This window comes from Siphateles boraxobius, unplaced genomic scaffold (genome assembly GCF_051911475.1).
Source record: "Siphateles boraxobius isolate OS27281-9 unplaced genomic scaffold, OSU_SipBor_1 130, whole genome shotgun sequence".
NCBI lineage: Eukaryota > Metazoa > Chordata > Actinopteri > Cypriniformes > Leuciscidae > Siphateles > Siphateles boraxobius.
The window spans coordinates 51,842,711-51,859,029 of record NW_027508734.1 but is presented as its reverse complement, the minus strand read 5'-3'; the positions used below and the strand labels follow the sequence as shown (position 1 = coordinate 51,859,029).

General features: G+C 36.9%; 1 protein-coding gene across 5 annotated transcripts; it reads left to right on the top strand.

Moving 5' to 3' along the window:
* Positions 1 to 311: 311 nt before the first annotated feature.
* On the top strand, positions 312 to 15,557 carry LOC143736694 (uncharacterized). Of its 5 annotated transcripts, none has more exons than XM_077227334.1 (10): positions 312 to 1,399; positions 4,212 to 5,038; positions 5,281 to 5,388; positions 7,419 to 7,472; positions 8,985 to 9,033; positions 11,572 to 11,685; positions 11,797 to 12,872; positions 12,976 to 13,131; positions 13,905 to 13,997; positions 14,440 to 15,557. In XM_077227334.1, exons 7-10 carry the CDS (start codon positions 11,811 to 11,813, stop codon positions 14,755 to 14,757), a joined length of 1,629 nt encoding a protein of 542 aa, XP_077083449.1. In that variant the 5' UTR covers positions 312 to 1,399; positions 4,212 to 5,038; positions 5,281 to 5,388; positions 7,419 to 7,472; positions 8,985 to 9,033; positions 11,572 to 11,685; positions 11,797 to 11,810; the 3' UTR covers positions 14,758 to 15,557. The 5 variants fall into 5 exon arrangements, with proteins under 5 accessions (XP_077083449.1, XP_077083448.1, XP_077083447.1 ...); XM_077227333.1 differs by lacking the exon at positions 5,281 to 5,388 and having other exon boundaries at positions 322 to 481; positions 1,262 to 2,698; XM_077227335.1 differs by lacking the exons at positions 312 to 1,399; positions 5,281 to 5,388 and having other exon boundaries at positions 4,972 to 5,038; positions 11,534 to 11,685.
* Positions 15,558 to 16,319: the final 762 nt, after the last annotated feature.

The window sequence follows — 16,319 nt, the reverse complement described above, 5'->3', positions numbered from 1 at the left end:
ATTTAGTTGTGTTCAAATACATACAATATACAGCATCCGCCAGGACTATTAGTCCAATGGTGCGCATATTTGGAGAAATAATAATTAATTATCACATGCTAGTAAAATATTTCGTCATACAGAATAACATTTCTATTCATTTTCCACTGAATTATGCGATCTGAAGAGCTCAAACAGCGAACGGAGCTAGATGTGTGCCTCCCCTTCCTGATTTGCGTCAGATTTGACCTCAGAGCTCTATCATTTGCTGTACAGCTGTCAATCATCTCACGTGGTTCAACGTGACCTCTTCTGCATGACGTGTCATGTGTACACTTCCTCATACTGGACATCCGTGATAACAAAGCGAAAGGGACATCTCTTCACCTGAAACAAGAAGCTAATACATGCACGATTGAAGTATTATGTATTTTGTGTGTGATTTTCGTGGGATTTGGGTTTTTTATATGAATAAAGAATGTTTACAGAATGCATATGCTAGGTAAGGATAGCCCATAGCTTCATCTAAAATGCTAAATATAACATATTTCAAAATATTTTTATGACTTGAAACCATTTTAAACCACGACCGGAATATGATACAAATACTCAATGGTGTTTTAAAGTGAGCTTTGAGTAAAAGTGTAATATTAATAAATTAATCATTAGCTATGTACTCCGGATATCGCATTTATAGACTACATAAGTCATTGAGGCTGCTTCATTTCAGTAAACTAAACACTACATTCCGAAGTCATTAAGAAATTACAACAATATATACTTCACTAGGTTTAGTGGGGTTAGTGATTTCAGCAACCCTGGAGGAATGTCGTGTAGTCCCTACCGGCCGTTTGCTGTAGTCCATAGAAATTGATTTTTTTTAAAGCAAATATCTCCCTTTGCTTTGAACTTTGAGCGTTGTAACTTTGCAGATGTTGTTTATGCTCAAATAGCAACATTACACACTAGCTAAAGTTAGAAAAGTGAAATTGTGTTTTACCACCCCTTTAATAAGTGATAAAAAAAAGTTTACTGCCATCTTTTGTAAACTATTGTAGTTAGCAAATGTTACTCAATGCAGCATTATTGTAACATGTTACTCATTGCATCTGTTAGCTGTCTAGATAGCTAAACAACTAATGTGAACTGACACTTTTCTAATCTAGGCTGCATAGATTAGATCAGCCAGAACCGTGACCATTTCCCATAAATCCTGATGTACTTGTTACATCATTAGAAGGATGGCGTCTACGCTAATATTAGTCTCTCTTTTTATCCCGAGGTTTACCGCAGTCCGCCGGATCCAGGCCGTATCCGGATCTGATGAAGGACCTGTGCCTGGACACATGACGACAACGCAGTCCTGAAGTGTCAACTAGTCTCTCCACTGTGAAGGCCTCCTTCCCTTCCCTTTACCTCTGTAGGCTACAGATAAAACGTTGTCGAGATGATTCTGGTTCTCGTGGCTACGCGGAAGCGATAAAAAATTCTGTATTATAAATTTTTCACGGCTTGTACCTTGGAACCTATTTCATGGTTTGCGTTCTTGAGCCACCAGGCACTGTTTTGTGCAAATGAGTGGCCGGATTGCATTAAGGGTTTTCTGTTAGAATGGTGTCGTGTTAGCGGCCCCGAAGTTAACCCTCTGGGGACGGATTGGGCGGTACCGCCCAAAATGGTATACTTTTACAAATGTGTAATTATCTGAAAAACTATTAATGATAGAGAGGTGCGGACTTTTTTGCCGTCTTCCTCAGATTCCGCTGAAAACAGTGGTAACTTAAAACAAACAAAAATAACGACTTTATTTCAACTATTCATTTCCTTCTCTGTGGGCCTCTAGTCAGTTAACGTAGTGTGATTGCGTAGAGCTACGTTACACATAGGCTCACTATTGGCCGACGCTGGTCATGTGTGTGATGCGTGTGACGTACAACACAGAAGCTTACGCTATTACACTAGTGAACTGACTCGAGGCCCACAGAGAAGGACATGAATAGTTAAAATAAAGTCGATATTTTTGTTGTTTTTTTGTGCACAAAAAGTATACTCGTCGTTTGATAAACTTAGGATTGAGCCACTGTAGTCACTTGGACTATTTTAAAGATGTCTTTAATAACTTTTCAGGGAACAAGTGTCAATCCCTTAAAGGGTTCATATAATTGTACATGCACTTTTACAAGTTGATTGTACTGCAATGTTTGTTGGCAGTGCCTGTACACAACCATCATATAATGATAAAAATCCATCCAGTGTTTTTGTTTTAATCTCCTTATATGTATTCCCCTGTCTCAAATCGAGCCGTTTCACCGTGTGACGTCACACGGCGCATGACGCCCCTCCCACGGTTGTTGATTGACAGCAGTGTTTCAACACAGACCCGCCCTGAGCGAGCTGTCATCATAGTCCGTCATTGTTAATACACTGGAGCAGAATGGCGTCTAAGCGATTGTGTTGTTCTGTTCTTGGCTGCAATAACAAACACAGAAATCATTTTGATGTTCCTAAATTTGAACCGCTGAAGACGCAGTGGCTGAGTTTTGTTTACGATGGGAATATTCCCCACGATCAAAGTAAATGCGTTCATGTTTGCGCGAATCAGTTCTCACCAGACTGCTTTTTAAACGAGGGTCAGTATAAAGCTGGTTTTGCTAAAAAGCTGCTCCTGAAAAAGGAATCAGTACCAACTATTCGTGTTCCTGCTGCACCTCCTGAAGAAGTGAGTATAACGTTTTATTAACCTTTTACGATACATATTAATCTTTGCAAATCGCTTGCACACTTCACGATGAATGCGGCTAATGTTTACACTCAGGGTATATTACGGCATGTATTCTATGTTACGTTAGGACGTTCTCAATATAATTCATAATCCCACGTTTATAATGAACAACGTGTTATGGTTATTGTGTTAGTAAAAACGATGTACGCAGGTGTTACAGTTAACGTGCCAACACTAAGTAAAATATAAAACATTTTCGTACTGCACTAAACATAAACATACAACAAATTCTTAGGTATCCTTCAACTACTGCTAGAATCATTACTGACATTACAGGACATGTTTCAGTCACGATAGTTTTACCGAACACTGAGATAACGTTACGCATCACTGACAAGCCTACATTTACCAAAAAAAAGTTTTTCAACATAAATCTGTCAACGAACTAACCTATACAGTAATCACATAGCGTTTGTATCCCACTACTCTACCCTGACAGTACATACAAAAATAGATCAAAGTGACATTACGTTAACCAACCATTCAGAAACGTCCTGTTCGAGCCTTAATGGTCGAACTTCTTCGGGGCCGTCATCTTGTTCCGGGTCCAACTCCGGTTCAAATTGGTATGGCAACACTACAGATGTGTTCTCAGAGACTCCCACTGCCATTCTTTCGGCAAAATATACCATCAACTGTTGCCAAGGCAGCACTCCATGTGCGTTGTGTCAAAAACGCCCCAAAGAACAGAGGGGCGGAGTCAGCAAGCTCATTATCATTTAAAGGCATATACACTGAAACAGCGTGCTGAAAACAGAGCTGTTTTTGAGCAGGTAAAATTAGTGTTTTCTTAAAATACTAATGAGAATTTTTAATAAAAGTATATTACAAAGTTTTCATTTAGACCCTAAAGATTCATATTAACTTGTACAAAAATGGCATTATATGACCCCTTTAAGAAGCCTATGGAGGAGTGATCCAGCTCTCATATTTAATCAAAAATATCTTAATTCGTGTTCCGAAAATGAACGAAGGTCTTACGGGGTTGGAACAACATGAGGATGAGTAATTACTGACAGAATTTTGGTGCGCACTGTTGACATTGACAGCAGCGCGGATTGATAGAAACGGAAGGAAAATAGTGCCGCATTAAAACTGAGGTATGAATTTTGCCCGGCGTGTTTTTTTTTGTGTTAAATTAATCAAGCTTTGAAACGCAAATCTTTTTTTCACGTAAAAACGCACAGTTTTGTGGCCCCGGAAAGTAGCCGGGATTACTTCATTCAAAAACTTCCAGCGGTCAGAACTCGGACCAGGGGGGTGACAACAGAGTGGGTCAGTGTGTATACACTATAGTGCTGGTAATGATTGCATACAACTTCATGTCTTAAATGGGCGAACTAACCCTTTAAAACGTTAAAATATCATTTGCTTTTTACTTTTTGAGAATAAAACTAACAACTTGAATTTTAAAATTAAATATATTTGTATTTTGTGTTTGGTGTCACAGGAAACTGAAGATTGGACAAAATGGGTCTCTGTTGGCGTTCTGTGTTGGAAGATAATACCCAAACAACATCACCAATGATTCAGAACATTGTTATTGTACTGGAGGAGGAGTCTTTTATTCTGGAAGTTCTCTCTGTACACTTTGACTGCTCTGACATACTTGTTTGGCTTTCTCTATGCTCTCAACTTTTCATATCTCAAGTATAAACCTCAAGTACACTTTTGATACCATTCATAATGTGTTCATAAAAACAAACTGTTAAAACACTTAAAAGTGAAATTGGAACTGCGAGGTGGCATACCTTGTCACCAACAAAGACGAACAGTTTGGATACCAAATCTGGAGTGTGGATGCACCTTGCATCTCCATTCTTTTATAAACAAATGGTTGTTGGTGGAATCATGGCATAGGTTATAATTATGTATTTGCATCCTTCTGATTTTATTTAAATAATAGTATTTTCAAAATGTATGTAGTCAGATTGCTTAGAATCAATGTAAATCTGTTCATTGTGAAAACTATTAGATTTAATCAGTTAAAAAGTATGAATATGGTTTAAATAAAGCTAGCTGTGGAACGAGCCAGATCCTATTAGTTACATTTTATGAGATTGGTTTGCATACAATTTATGGGAAATGGAATCGTTTAGAAGTGGAAATGATGCCGATCCATACTCCAGTCGGTAGGGTGCGATACTGCACATAGACATGTCTATGGCAATGAACCTAAAAAAAAACCAACGCAACAACCAGGGGGAGTTGAAAAAACAACTCTCCTCGCCATCTTACATGATCGAAGGACCTTCTTTGGATCAACCTGATTGCAAGGCAAGTTACATCTGTACGATTGTTTTCAATGTATGTATGTATGTATGTGTTATTACTGCTGTTGATATCGTATTACACTATCAATGCATTGACTATCAAATTTGCATTTAGTCTACTAAAGTTAACGTTAGCTAACTTGCACATGGTTCTTAACTTTATCTTCTTTCCCCTTAAGCTACTTTTTTTTCAGCTACACAGTGTAACTAATTAAAAGTAACAGGGATGTGTTTTCTTATTTTTAGTTTATATTCATTTCCGCATTTTCTGACCTGAGTATTACTTTGGCCCACGTGCATCGCTTAAATCCGAGAGGAAAAAATGGTGTTAGGCCGCCTAACGTTGGGTGTTGGGTAAGTTAACGTTTAACGTTAAAGTTTAAAATAGTGAAGTGTCATTAAACGATTAACTGCGATTTCAAATATATTTATATCGTACATCGATAACTTCCAACAGAACTGAATGAGCTAACGTTAGGGATCGACAAGCGTCAAATTTGACAGGGTGTCCGCGGGTCCTTAAAAAGTCTTAAATTAGATTTTAAAAATTTAAGGCCATAAAAAGTCTTAAAGTCTTATTTTTACTTATGAAAGGTCTTAAATTTTCGATGGCAATTTGACTTAGACACATCTAAATGTTTTCCAAATTAAAACTATCTAATTAGCGTACTTTTTTATTTATTATTCGTTCTTTGTGGATTTGCTTGTTCGCGTCACATTCGCGCCAGCATTACGTCTGTCTCCCGCTCGGGAAACAGCAGGAGAGGAGAAGAAAGCTGGTTAAATTAAGTTCAATTGTAAGTTCATTCTTTATGCGTGTAGTGGTGTGTGATGTGTATTGTCTATTATGATATTGTAATCATTGTTTTACCTTAACTATGTAAGAGGGCGCACTGCGAGCTGACATTGCATTGTCTCTCATGCTTGCTTTCACTGCGTGATGTGTCAGTGCAGTTATAGGTATTTTCCCTAATAGACGTATAAAGTTTTTGTATTTTATCATATGTTGTTATCATACAATATTACATCAGCAAGAGGGCTGTTTTCCCGTGCACAATAGGAAATATTATATTTATTTTATATAACAGTTAACTTAAATTAACATTGTGAGTTACATTTTATAAACAATTTTGTCAATATTGTTTGTTTTCCCTTTATTTCGCTGACGAGAATTTCAAAATGAAACCGTAGCAGAGTCTCAATGCAGAAGACAGCGATGATTTCTTGAGTGAAATACGCGTTTTGAATGAATCATTTTAACGATTCAATGAACAATCACTTGCACTTCCTGAATGAATCAGCCGGTTGAAAATCGGCTGAATGAGTGACTCCCTGAGACAGTGACTTGTAGCCACCTACTGGCGGGTTTAGTTTCACATTTAAAGTACCCTGTAATTAAAATGTTACAATTAGAAATCAGTTCATATTTAAATATTGAATTAAGAATTGAAGAATTGAAAGAATTGAATATCTCATAGCTTTATTTATGCAATTGTAAATGGAGTGTAAATATATTAATGCCAGTTCTGATGCTTCTGTGTCTCCTCTGCACTGCAAAGATGGATTTTGATTTAATGATTTAATTTAACTGGTAACAGTGGTATTGTGTTATTATTCTAATATAATTTAATTTGAATGTTAGAATTTGACATAAAAGGTGATGCATACCTCTAAGTAAAAAAAAAAAAAAGTTTTGGGTGAAAATGCCCCTGGAACTCAATTTAAGGTTGCAAATATTGCCCTTTAATAAAAAATGTTAATTTCTTTCACTGCTGTGAACTGACCACTGCATAGAATATGAAAAATATATATATCTCTGTGAGTCAGCTGTCAACAACAGGCCTAAACCAGCCATGGTACCAGTACACAAACACAATCAGTTAAATATCATCTAATTATCAACAACAAAACTTTGAAAATATTGAGACATATTTTTGTCAATATTGAGCACCCCTAATGTAAGGTATTAATTTTGATTTTTTCAGGTCTTAAAAAGGTCTTAAAAAGCCTTAAATTTGACTTTAAAAAGTGTGCAGATACCCTGTTTGAGTAAAGTTCGAGTATATGAAATTATGTTACTCGTTAGTTGGTGACGGTGTGATTAACGTATATGGCAACGTAAGTTACCGGTATGTGCCAGAGTTGGTTGGGTGTTCTCGAGCACGCGAACCATGGTTTTTAACCCATCGGTGTCTGTTGCTGTTTATCAGCTTATGTTCTGTGGTTTAACGTTTCAAGGCAAATAAAGACAGTTATAAACTACTGCAATCAGTATTTGAGAGTACTATTCTAATAATTCTCTAAAAAATAAATGCTGGCTTTGTAATTTGCACAAGCCAATGTATGCATTTTGTTTCTAACTAAAACCATTTTTTTCTTTTCAGATATATCAAGCATCCTCTCTTACATCTATATGGTGGGACAACCTCCTAGACCTTGTATGTATGCTAAAAATTAATACATCAAATTATGAACAATTAATCTCAGTTTGAATGTTATATGAGTCAACATAAAAAGTATAACATTCCTAATACATAGTTAAAAACATATTTTGCAGACATGAATAGCCTGATATCATCTTGCAATCAACCATATTATAATTAGGGTGACCAGATTTCTCGGAGTGGAATACGGGACAGATACAGAACGCATGCGTATAGAGGGAATGCACGTGACGTCACCGTTGGCCGGAGTGACTGCAGTTACGCCCACAAGTGGCAAAAAGACTGAGCGGCAGCATTGGTTTTCAGTGTGAATGCTGCGGAAAAACACACAAAACGCGTCTAAAACGGGAAAGAGCTTTGAGACTGACTGTACAACTAGATTTGACAAGAAATATGAGGAATATTTTTACAGACTACCTAAAGCTACAGAACAGAGAAGCAAATAGATCGCTACAATTCATAGAAACAACTGGACTCCAGGCAGCCGAAAGGTGGATTTGCAGTTATCCTTTTTGTGTCAATATGCTGAATTTAGTGGTAAAATCATTCTCTATAGATTGTATTGTTATATATTGCAGTGACAACTCATCAATCAAATATTTACCACTGTATATTCTGTATAATTTGACATTTTTAAATAAACACTGACAAAAAACTATACAAGTTTTAAGTCTCTAGACGATATGATGATATATATAACATTGATAAGCGATCACCTGGATTTAGACCTGCCTATTTTGTATTTATATAAAGCATTCACAGGCAAATTTGCTGTATGTATTTCCCTGGTGTCGAAATCAGGCACATATAAATGTCAGGAAACACGATTCCTGGCTGCATGTTAATATCCATGGATCACTGGATCTTTAGTAAGTTGTAAGGAACACTTTATTGAGTCCAATCTTTAGTTTAAACTGATAATCGTTTGTTTTACTTGCGTTTTCGCAGTTTCCCCTATTAAATCCAGTCACGCAGCTGCTCTTCTGCCACTCAGTCCGGCTGAGGGGGCGTGTTGCGGCGGGAAAGTGACGTTAATGCATTCCCTCTATTAATGCGTCTTACATGCGCTTCATTAGGCACACTAGCACACACACACAAGGTCTCTCCCTCTCTGTCATGTGCGCGCTACACGGTTTGAACGTAACATATATATTCACTTAGCCTTTCGGAAACGAAACCTATTATATATAAAAAATATATATATATTAACGATGAAATAAGGGACAAAACATGATTTTTTCAGAATAAGTCGGGACACTAAAATTAGAGTGGAAATACGGGGCTGTCCCGGGAAAAACGGGACGTCTGGTCACCCTAATTATAATCTGGACCTATGTAGTTATTTAATTGTTATAAAAAAGTTAGCTAATGAATGTGTAGTAGTAGTAGTAGTAGCTGTATTTTGACTTGTCTTGTTACAGTAAAATCAAGTGTAAATTAAGTTATTTATTTTGATTCTTTAATATTTGGCAGTAAGTGATTTTTTTCTTTTGTCTCTGTTCACAGATATGTGAATGTAGCCATGCAAAGTGTGTGACATTTCATTATCTACCCGGTATGAATTGCTAAAACATTTTAGGCTGAAACATTTCCACTACGGTCGCAATTGCCGTTATCCCTGTTTATATGCAGATTGCCCATGTACATTCACAAGTTGGAAGAACCTTTTGAGTCACACATATCAAACACACAGGAAGTTAACAGCAGCAAATGTTCAGTTAACTACGTTCTTTTGTCAGACGTGTGCCTGTAAGGACATTTTAACTGAGAAGGAATACTTTGCTCATGTAAATCGACATCTTAAGCAGTATGAAACCATAACTTGTATGTTTGAAGGATGTATGTTTGAGACAAACATATATGGAACATTTCACTCGCATAAAAATCGTAAGCATAATCCCTACACTCTAAAAGATTTTAAGGCAGGCGTTGTTAAACTCGCTACTCAGTCAGACGAATCTGGTACTGTAGATGATAGCCCTTCATCTTCTGCTGACATAGATTTTGTACCTTCGTCAGATGCAGATAGTGATATAGATACTTCAGAGGACCTTCCAAAATTAGTAGAACGAAAAATAGCTGCAGTTTTACTGAAGTTGGAAAACATTTTTTATGTGCCATCTACAGCAATTGATGAACTACTTGATGAACTACACTTCCTCTTAAGTACTGTATCCGTGCCTGTAACTTGTAGCAGTCTTTCAGGATTTTTCAAAAACAAAAACCTAGAAGTTAATAGCTTAATTATTAGGGAACTAGCTGATATACTGTGTAAATCTAACCCTTTGGTAACATCAATAGGGAAAGATGGTCCCCTTTCTACAGCGTATAAGAGAAAAGAGTACTTTAAGGATTTGTTAAATATTGTTGAGCCAGTAGAGTTTATTCTGGACCATAAAAAAGAGTAGGACCTTTCAGTATATCCCATTATTGCAGTCTTTACAGCAGTTACTTGATTGTACTGCTGTGTTAAACGGCATTATCAGTAGCCACAGAGCACAGGAAAGTAATACAGACCAGTTAGAGAATCAGCAGTATCGCTCTATAAGAGACGGTTTGTACTTTAAGGACAACACTTTCCTGTCAGTTGATGAGTTGCGAATTTGTTTGACTTTGTACATCGATGACTTTGAGCTATGTAATCCCCTGGGTACATCGCGAAAAAAACACAAATTGTGTAGTGTGTACTGGATTCTGAATAACTTGCCACAAGGCTCTCATTCAGCACTATCTTCCATTTATTTATCGGTTTTGTGCAAGAGTGATGATGTAAAAGTATATGGCTATGGAAAAATTTTAGAGCCACTATTACAAGACCTTTGTACTTTAGAAAAGCATGGTGTTTTCAGCTCAAAACTTGGGAAGTTTGTCAAAGGAACAGTCCATAGTGTTGTAGCGGACAATTTGGGAGCCCACGGATTGGCTGGTTTTGTAGAGAGCTTCTCTGGGCATTATATTTGTCGATTTTGTACTGCTCAGAAAGTAGATATTCAAACAAAGGATGTTCAGTCAGGTGCTATTTTTCATCGAACAAAAGAAATACATGAAGCACATGTGAAGTCTGCACAGGAAACTGACACAAATTGCTTTGGTGTGAAGAAAGCGTGTGTTTTAACAGAAAATCTTCAACATTTTCACGTTAACACAGGCTATCCCCCAGATATAGTGCATGACTTATTTGAGGGTATTGTCCCTTCTGAACTGGCACTATGTTTCAGTGTTCTCATCTCTAAGAAGTATTTCAGTCTTGAATGTCTTAACACACGAATCCTCAAATTTCCATATAAGTGGAGTGACAAAAAAAATCGATCTCAAGTCATACCAAACAGCTATTCATGTAAGAAGACAATAGGTGGCAACGCCCATGAGAATTGGAATCTAATATGATTGCTTCCATTTCTAATAGGAGACTTGATTCCAGAGGATGAGCTTGCTTGGCATGTGATATTAGACCTGAAGGAAATTGTAGAATTAGCTGTGGCACCAGTACACACTGATGAGACAATTGCCTATCTTGATGTCCAAGTATCTGAACACAGACAGAGACTACTCGAGCTTAACCCGGACGTAAAGATTTTACCTAAACACCACTATCTTGAGCATTACCCGCACCTGATTAGGTGTTTTGGGCCTCTTCTAGGTTTATGGACGATGCGATTTGAAGCTAAACATAGCTTTTTTAAACAAGTAGCTCGACACACAAATAATTTCAGGAATATTGCACTCACACTGGCAGCCAAACACCAGCAGTTGATCAGTTACCACATATATTCATCCAGACTCAATACATCAAATTTGGAAGTTTCAAATGTCTCTACAGTCCAGGTTGATGTTCTGAATAAAGAAGTTGTGTTGGCTCTCAGGCAGAAGTATCCAAATATTAGTCAAGTTCATCTTGCTAAAAGTGTCACCACTAGAGGAATTAACTACAAAAATGGAATGTTAGTTGCTTGTGGTTCAACTGCTGGAATTCCAGAATTCGCAGAAATTCTACAAATGTGTATAAGGGGAGATGAGCTGAGTTCCATTGTGCGTTTATTGTGTGCTTGGTATAGAGACCACTTCAGATCTTTTGAGTTGACTTCTTCACCAGGTAAAGAGGTTGCCCTGGTTCAGCTTGAAGAACTGACAGACTGCTATCCACTTGTGGCCTATTCAGTTTGTTCCAAACGTATGGTAACCCTGAAGAGACACATCGTCATCAAAGGTTTGATTTATGCGACTTCCAGTATCTTTTAAAAGAATGTAGTAACTTTAACATATCAATGTTTTATTTATTAATAAGACAATTCCTATGCTTTGTGGGTCTGCATTCTAGATTAAAAAAGCAGAATGGTAGGACCAGTTAGCTTCAGAGTCCTTTTTGGAAGTGAAGATGATGCAAGAAAACTAACCATTAAATCCGGAATACCGACTTCTGTGGATGAATTGGCTTTTGAAATTAAGACCTTCTTTGGAGTAACTGAGCAGTTTAGGCTTCAATACAAAGACGTAGAGTTTGGAAACGAATTCATGAACCTCTTATCAATTTCTGATATTCAAGATCGCAGTACTTTGAAAGTGGTATACTTACCTTGTGACGCTACCACCTCCGCAATATCCTCAGCTCCACCCACTAACGATAACTGCTCCACAATCCCAGTTACTCCCTCCAATGTATCTACCAGCTCCTCATCCCAAGAACCAAATGATTCAGAATCAGCATCTGTTGACTCCTGTAACAGCAATGATACTGTCATATTGTCATCTCCTGACTCCCGGTCTTGCACTTGGCCTAAAGCTTTTGTAGTGCCACGCTTTTCATATTGTGCCGAGATGCAGCTCCAGAAGGGAAATTATGAATTCAATGCAAATGGAACTCTCCTATGTCTTATGCCGAAACTCAGATCTGATATTCTTGAAGGCGTTGCAGAAGAAATAATTAAGTACACAGCATATCCAAAGGACAATCAGTTTGAAAATGTTGCTGAGGCCTTGATACAAACCCATCCATGTTTGCGTGAGAAAGGAACTCAGACTGGGTGTTGTGGATGGAAGCACTATATTAAGATAAAGATGATGAACTTCCGCACCAAGCTTGGCCGAGCTAGACACCCAGAAGTCACAGTCAACTCACTTAAAAACAAACAGAAAGGCCACGGAAAACCAGCTGCAAACATAAAAAAGCCCCGGAGGGCAGAGGTTAATTTCTGTCCAAACCATCCCCATGAAACCAATGACAGCCTGGAGGTGGAAAGGGTTGCTCTATTGACCGAGGTAAAAAAACAGAATAATGAGAGCGTGATCAAGGAAAAGATGCATCGTACCTTCTCATACCGACGACAAGAAATTCTTCAGGAGCCACTGATTACAGAGGTCCGAAACAGATGGCCAGCACTGTTTGAAATTGGAGAAGTAAGTGTAGTTAAGTGTTGTTTGAAACTGAGATGCAGATTTATACACCATCTTGTTTAAGGTGAAATATATTCTGTTGTGTCCTTTTTCATCTTTTTTTCAGGTCAACTTGGAGTTCATGCGTATAACAACTGTTCCGCTGATATCAGAATTCATTGGTCAACTGGACAAATACACTGATGACCTGATGAAGGTGTTCCGTCACAAAGGAGGATGTGCAGGACAGAAAATCCGCACCATAATGGCACTGACAACTAAAGTAAGTGTGTTTTTATGTATTACATTTGTTTTCAAAAAAGTTTTTTTTAAAAGGTTATTCTTTTGTCTTCACATGAATTCAGAAACCTCTCTCTCACACACAATTTTAGATGTGTCTTTGAGATGCAAAGAACACAATCTTTCTTACACATTAAATACATGTTTATTTTAATTTATTAGTGAGGACATCTCAATCTCTCTCACACACATGCACACAGTCTTTCTCGGTTTCTCTCAAATTAAAGAACTTTATTGGCATTATTGTTTAAACACAACATTGTTAAAGCATTATTCATATAACAGGTATTAAAATAAGTTGCTAAATAAGATTATTGTCTGTATTATAATAGTGTATTAGTTCACCCAAAAACGAAAAAAGTGTTTATTTACTCACTCTCATGTCGTTCCAAAGCCGTAAGACTTACGTCTATCTTCGAAACACTACGGAGGCCCGCACGTGACATGCAAGAAAAAATGTAAATTGTGCGCACAATTTAATAATTAATTCCCTCGATTTGCTCAACCGTGTGCACGATTAAAAAAATGTCTTGCATGTGCGGGGCTCCGTACAACACAAATAAAGATAAACTAAAGATAAAATAGATAAACTAAACTACTCAATTCATATGGAATAGTTTTACGATCTCTTTATTAATTTTTTGAAGCGTCAAAGTCGTGATAGCGTAGCTGTCAATGGAGAAAAAATGGACTTACTTAAACTGTTAGTTAATAATTAATGACATTTTTTTTTGGATCTTCTTATGCTTGTTTGAGAATGAAGACATAAACACCAGGCGTGATTGTATCCTGAGGTGTCTAAGTGTCTACCTCAACGAAGACATTGAGACACTTGTCAAAGAATATGTGGTAAGTGTTTGTCAGCCTATTCTCTTCATTTTATAAATTAATAGATATATTTACATCGATTTAATTTTCTCATTGGCATCACAGTCTAGTTTATTCCCTTGTGTGTAGTGTGCAGCGAAAGTTTAACTATGCAGCAATCAGTGCAGAGCATGATACCAGACAAATGAGAAGCTTTTCGAATAGAAATGACCTGGATAAAATGATCCAGTTGGTAGTACAAAGTAAGGAAATTATGAAATCAGAATCATGAAACACTCACATCATTATGCTGATATCAGATTTGTTGTAGATGGGGAAATTAATACGTTATTCATGGCAAAACAGGAATACAGTACAATTATCATTTCAATTACATGAATGAATCAATAGGAAAGAAAATGCCTGCTGAAAAATAAAAGGGGAAAACTTGGGACACAACTTATTTTCTTTGTGTATCCGCCAGGACTCTGAAAGTGGAGAGGCTGAGTCTCTCATTGCACAGACAACAATGGGCATCTATGTCATTCGAGCGGAGGGCGCTGGTCCTGAAGAAGAACCTTCAGATGTGGGTGTTGTTCTTGAAGGTGTTGAAGTTCTGCAAAACCTGCCAAGTGTAACACTTGGATGTGTGATGCTTTTTGGACTAATTTATGCCCTTAACTTGAACTATCCAAAGGACCTCAAGTGCACATTTGAAGCATTTCAGGAAATCCTGATGGAACTGGATACAACCAAGCTGTCGCCAAAAGTTCAGGGACTGAAAATTAAGATGCTTCAGTGATAAATTGACAAACGCTGATATTAACATCTTTCCTGTTGACTTGTTGCACTTTTTTTACTCGTTTGAGTTTTTTTGTTGTTGTTGCTGTAGTTGCTGTTGTTTTAAACACCTGTACTCCTAACATGTAAACATGGGTAAAAAGTATGGTGGTTATGGCATTGAGTGTTACTGAGTGTTATGGCACTTTCTGGTGACCACCACCCTATCGTTCCAAATTATTGCATGTCACACATATTTGAAAATGTTAGTGTAATATAAGCAAGTGTTGTCCTTAAATCAGATTTGACCTAAATTTTGTCTGCTTCAAGTTTTACCGATTTTAAGCAGTTCTTGAGGAATTTTATTTTCTTGTTTTTCTGTAGAACCTTTTATACTCCTGTACTCCAAAAATGTAGACATGTGTAAAAAACGTGTGGTGATGCAAATCCACTCAACCACTGAGTCTTATTGCATTTTCCGGTGAAAATTATTGCATGTCACAGATTAATGAAAATGTTTGTGTACTGTTAACAAGTGTTGTCATTGAATCAGATTTGACCTGATTTTTATGTCTACCTCAAGTTTTGCAGTTTTTTAAGCACAGTTCTTGAGAAAAAGTACTATGTCTGCAGTCTGTTAAAATCCTTTGCATTTATTTGTGCAATGAGGTTGATTGTGGCAACGACAAAAAAACCTTTGAAAGTAGTGCATTTAACCTTAAAGTGCATGTAAAAGGTACACGGGTTGTCTTGCTAGCTCCTCTTTTTGCTGCCTTTTGAGCTTGTTATTTCTAAAATAAAAATGAGGAACAAAATGTGAAATGAGGTGGTCTGGCCATTCTTTTTTGTGTTGTATATTTGATTGGGGAGGGGAAATGGTGATGAATACAAATACAAATTTATAAATATGATTTTAAAATACTTTGGGTTTATTAATACAAATTACTTAAATGTGATGCATTTTAAATAAATTAGGTTTATTACATAATAATACATAAACCCGTTTCTTATTTATTGAAAATAAATTGGATTTATTGAAAATTTTACATAAATCTAATTCTTACTTGTTTCATTCATATAGGACTTACACATATGTATCACATTAAGTTTATTAATATGTTAACGTTAACAATACGTAATCCAAATGGATGGAAAATTTATATGCAATCAAATTACATAAATCTTATTTATTAGGCCTAAATATTTTTTGGAGTGTACACTCTGCAAGCGAACATCATCTTGTACCATCCCAAAGAGGCACAAAATCTCTTTCTCGGACCTTTACCATTACTGTTCCCTGCTAGTGGAATGATCTGCCTAACTCAACCAGAGCCGCTCAGTCTTTAGACATTTTCAAGAAACTGCTATTTCCTCAAAACTGCTTTCTCAACTATTTATTTTTTACAGTGTACTACAGGGGGAATTTGTCTTATTGGCAGAGACTAAGCCAATTTCTTGGAATAATTCTGGATATTAAATTATTAATGTGTCTTTAACCATTCATCAGAGAGACCAAGGATTCATTCTGGATCAACTCAGATCACTGAGATTCTGTTAAGAGCAGAGGGTTTGTCCCTGTTAGAG

Coding starts and splice junctions, on each gene's coding strand:
- LOC143736694 (XM_077227334.1), top strand. CDS start 11,811: ATGGTAGGACCAGTTAGCTTCAGAGTCCTTTTTGGAAGTGAAGATGAT. Junction 12,873..12,975: donor CACTGTTTGAAATTGGAGAA/GTAAGTGTAGTT, acceptor TCTTTTTTTCAG/GTCAACTTGGAGTTCATGCG. Junction 13,998..14,439: donor CACTTGTCAAAGAATATGTG/GTAAGTGTTTGT, acceptor TGTATCCGCCAG/GACTCTGAAAGTGGAGAGGC.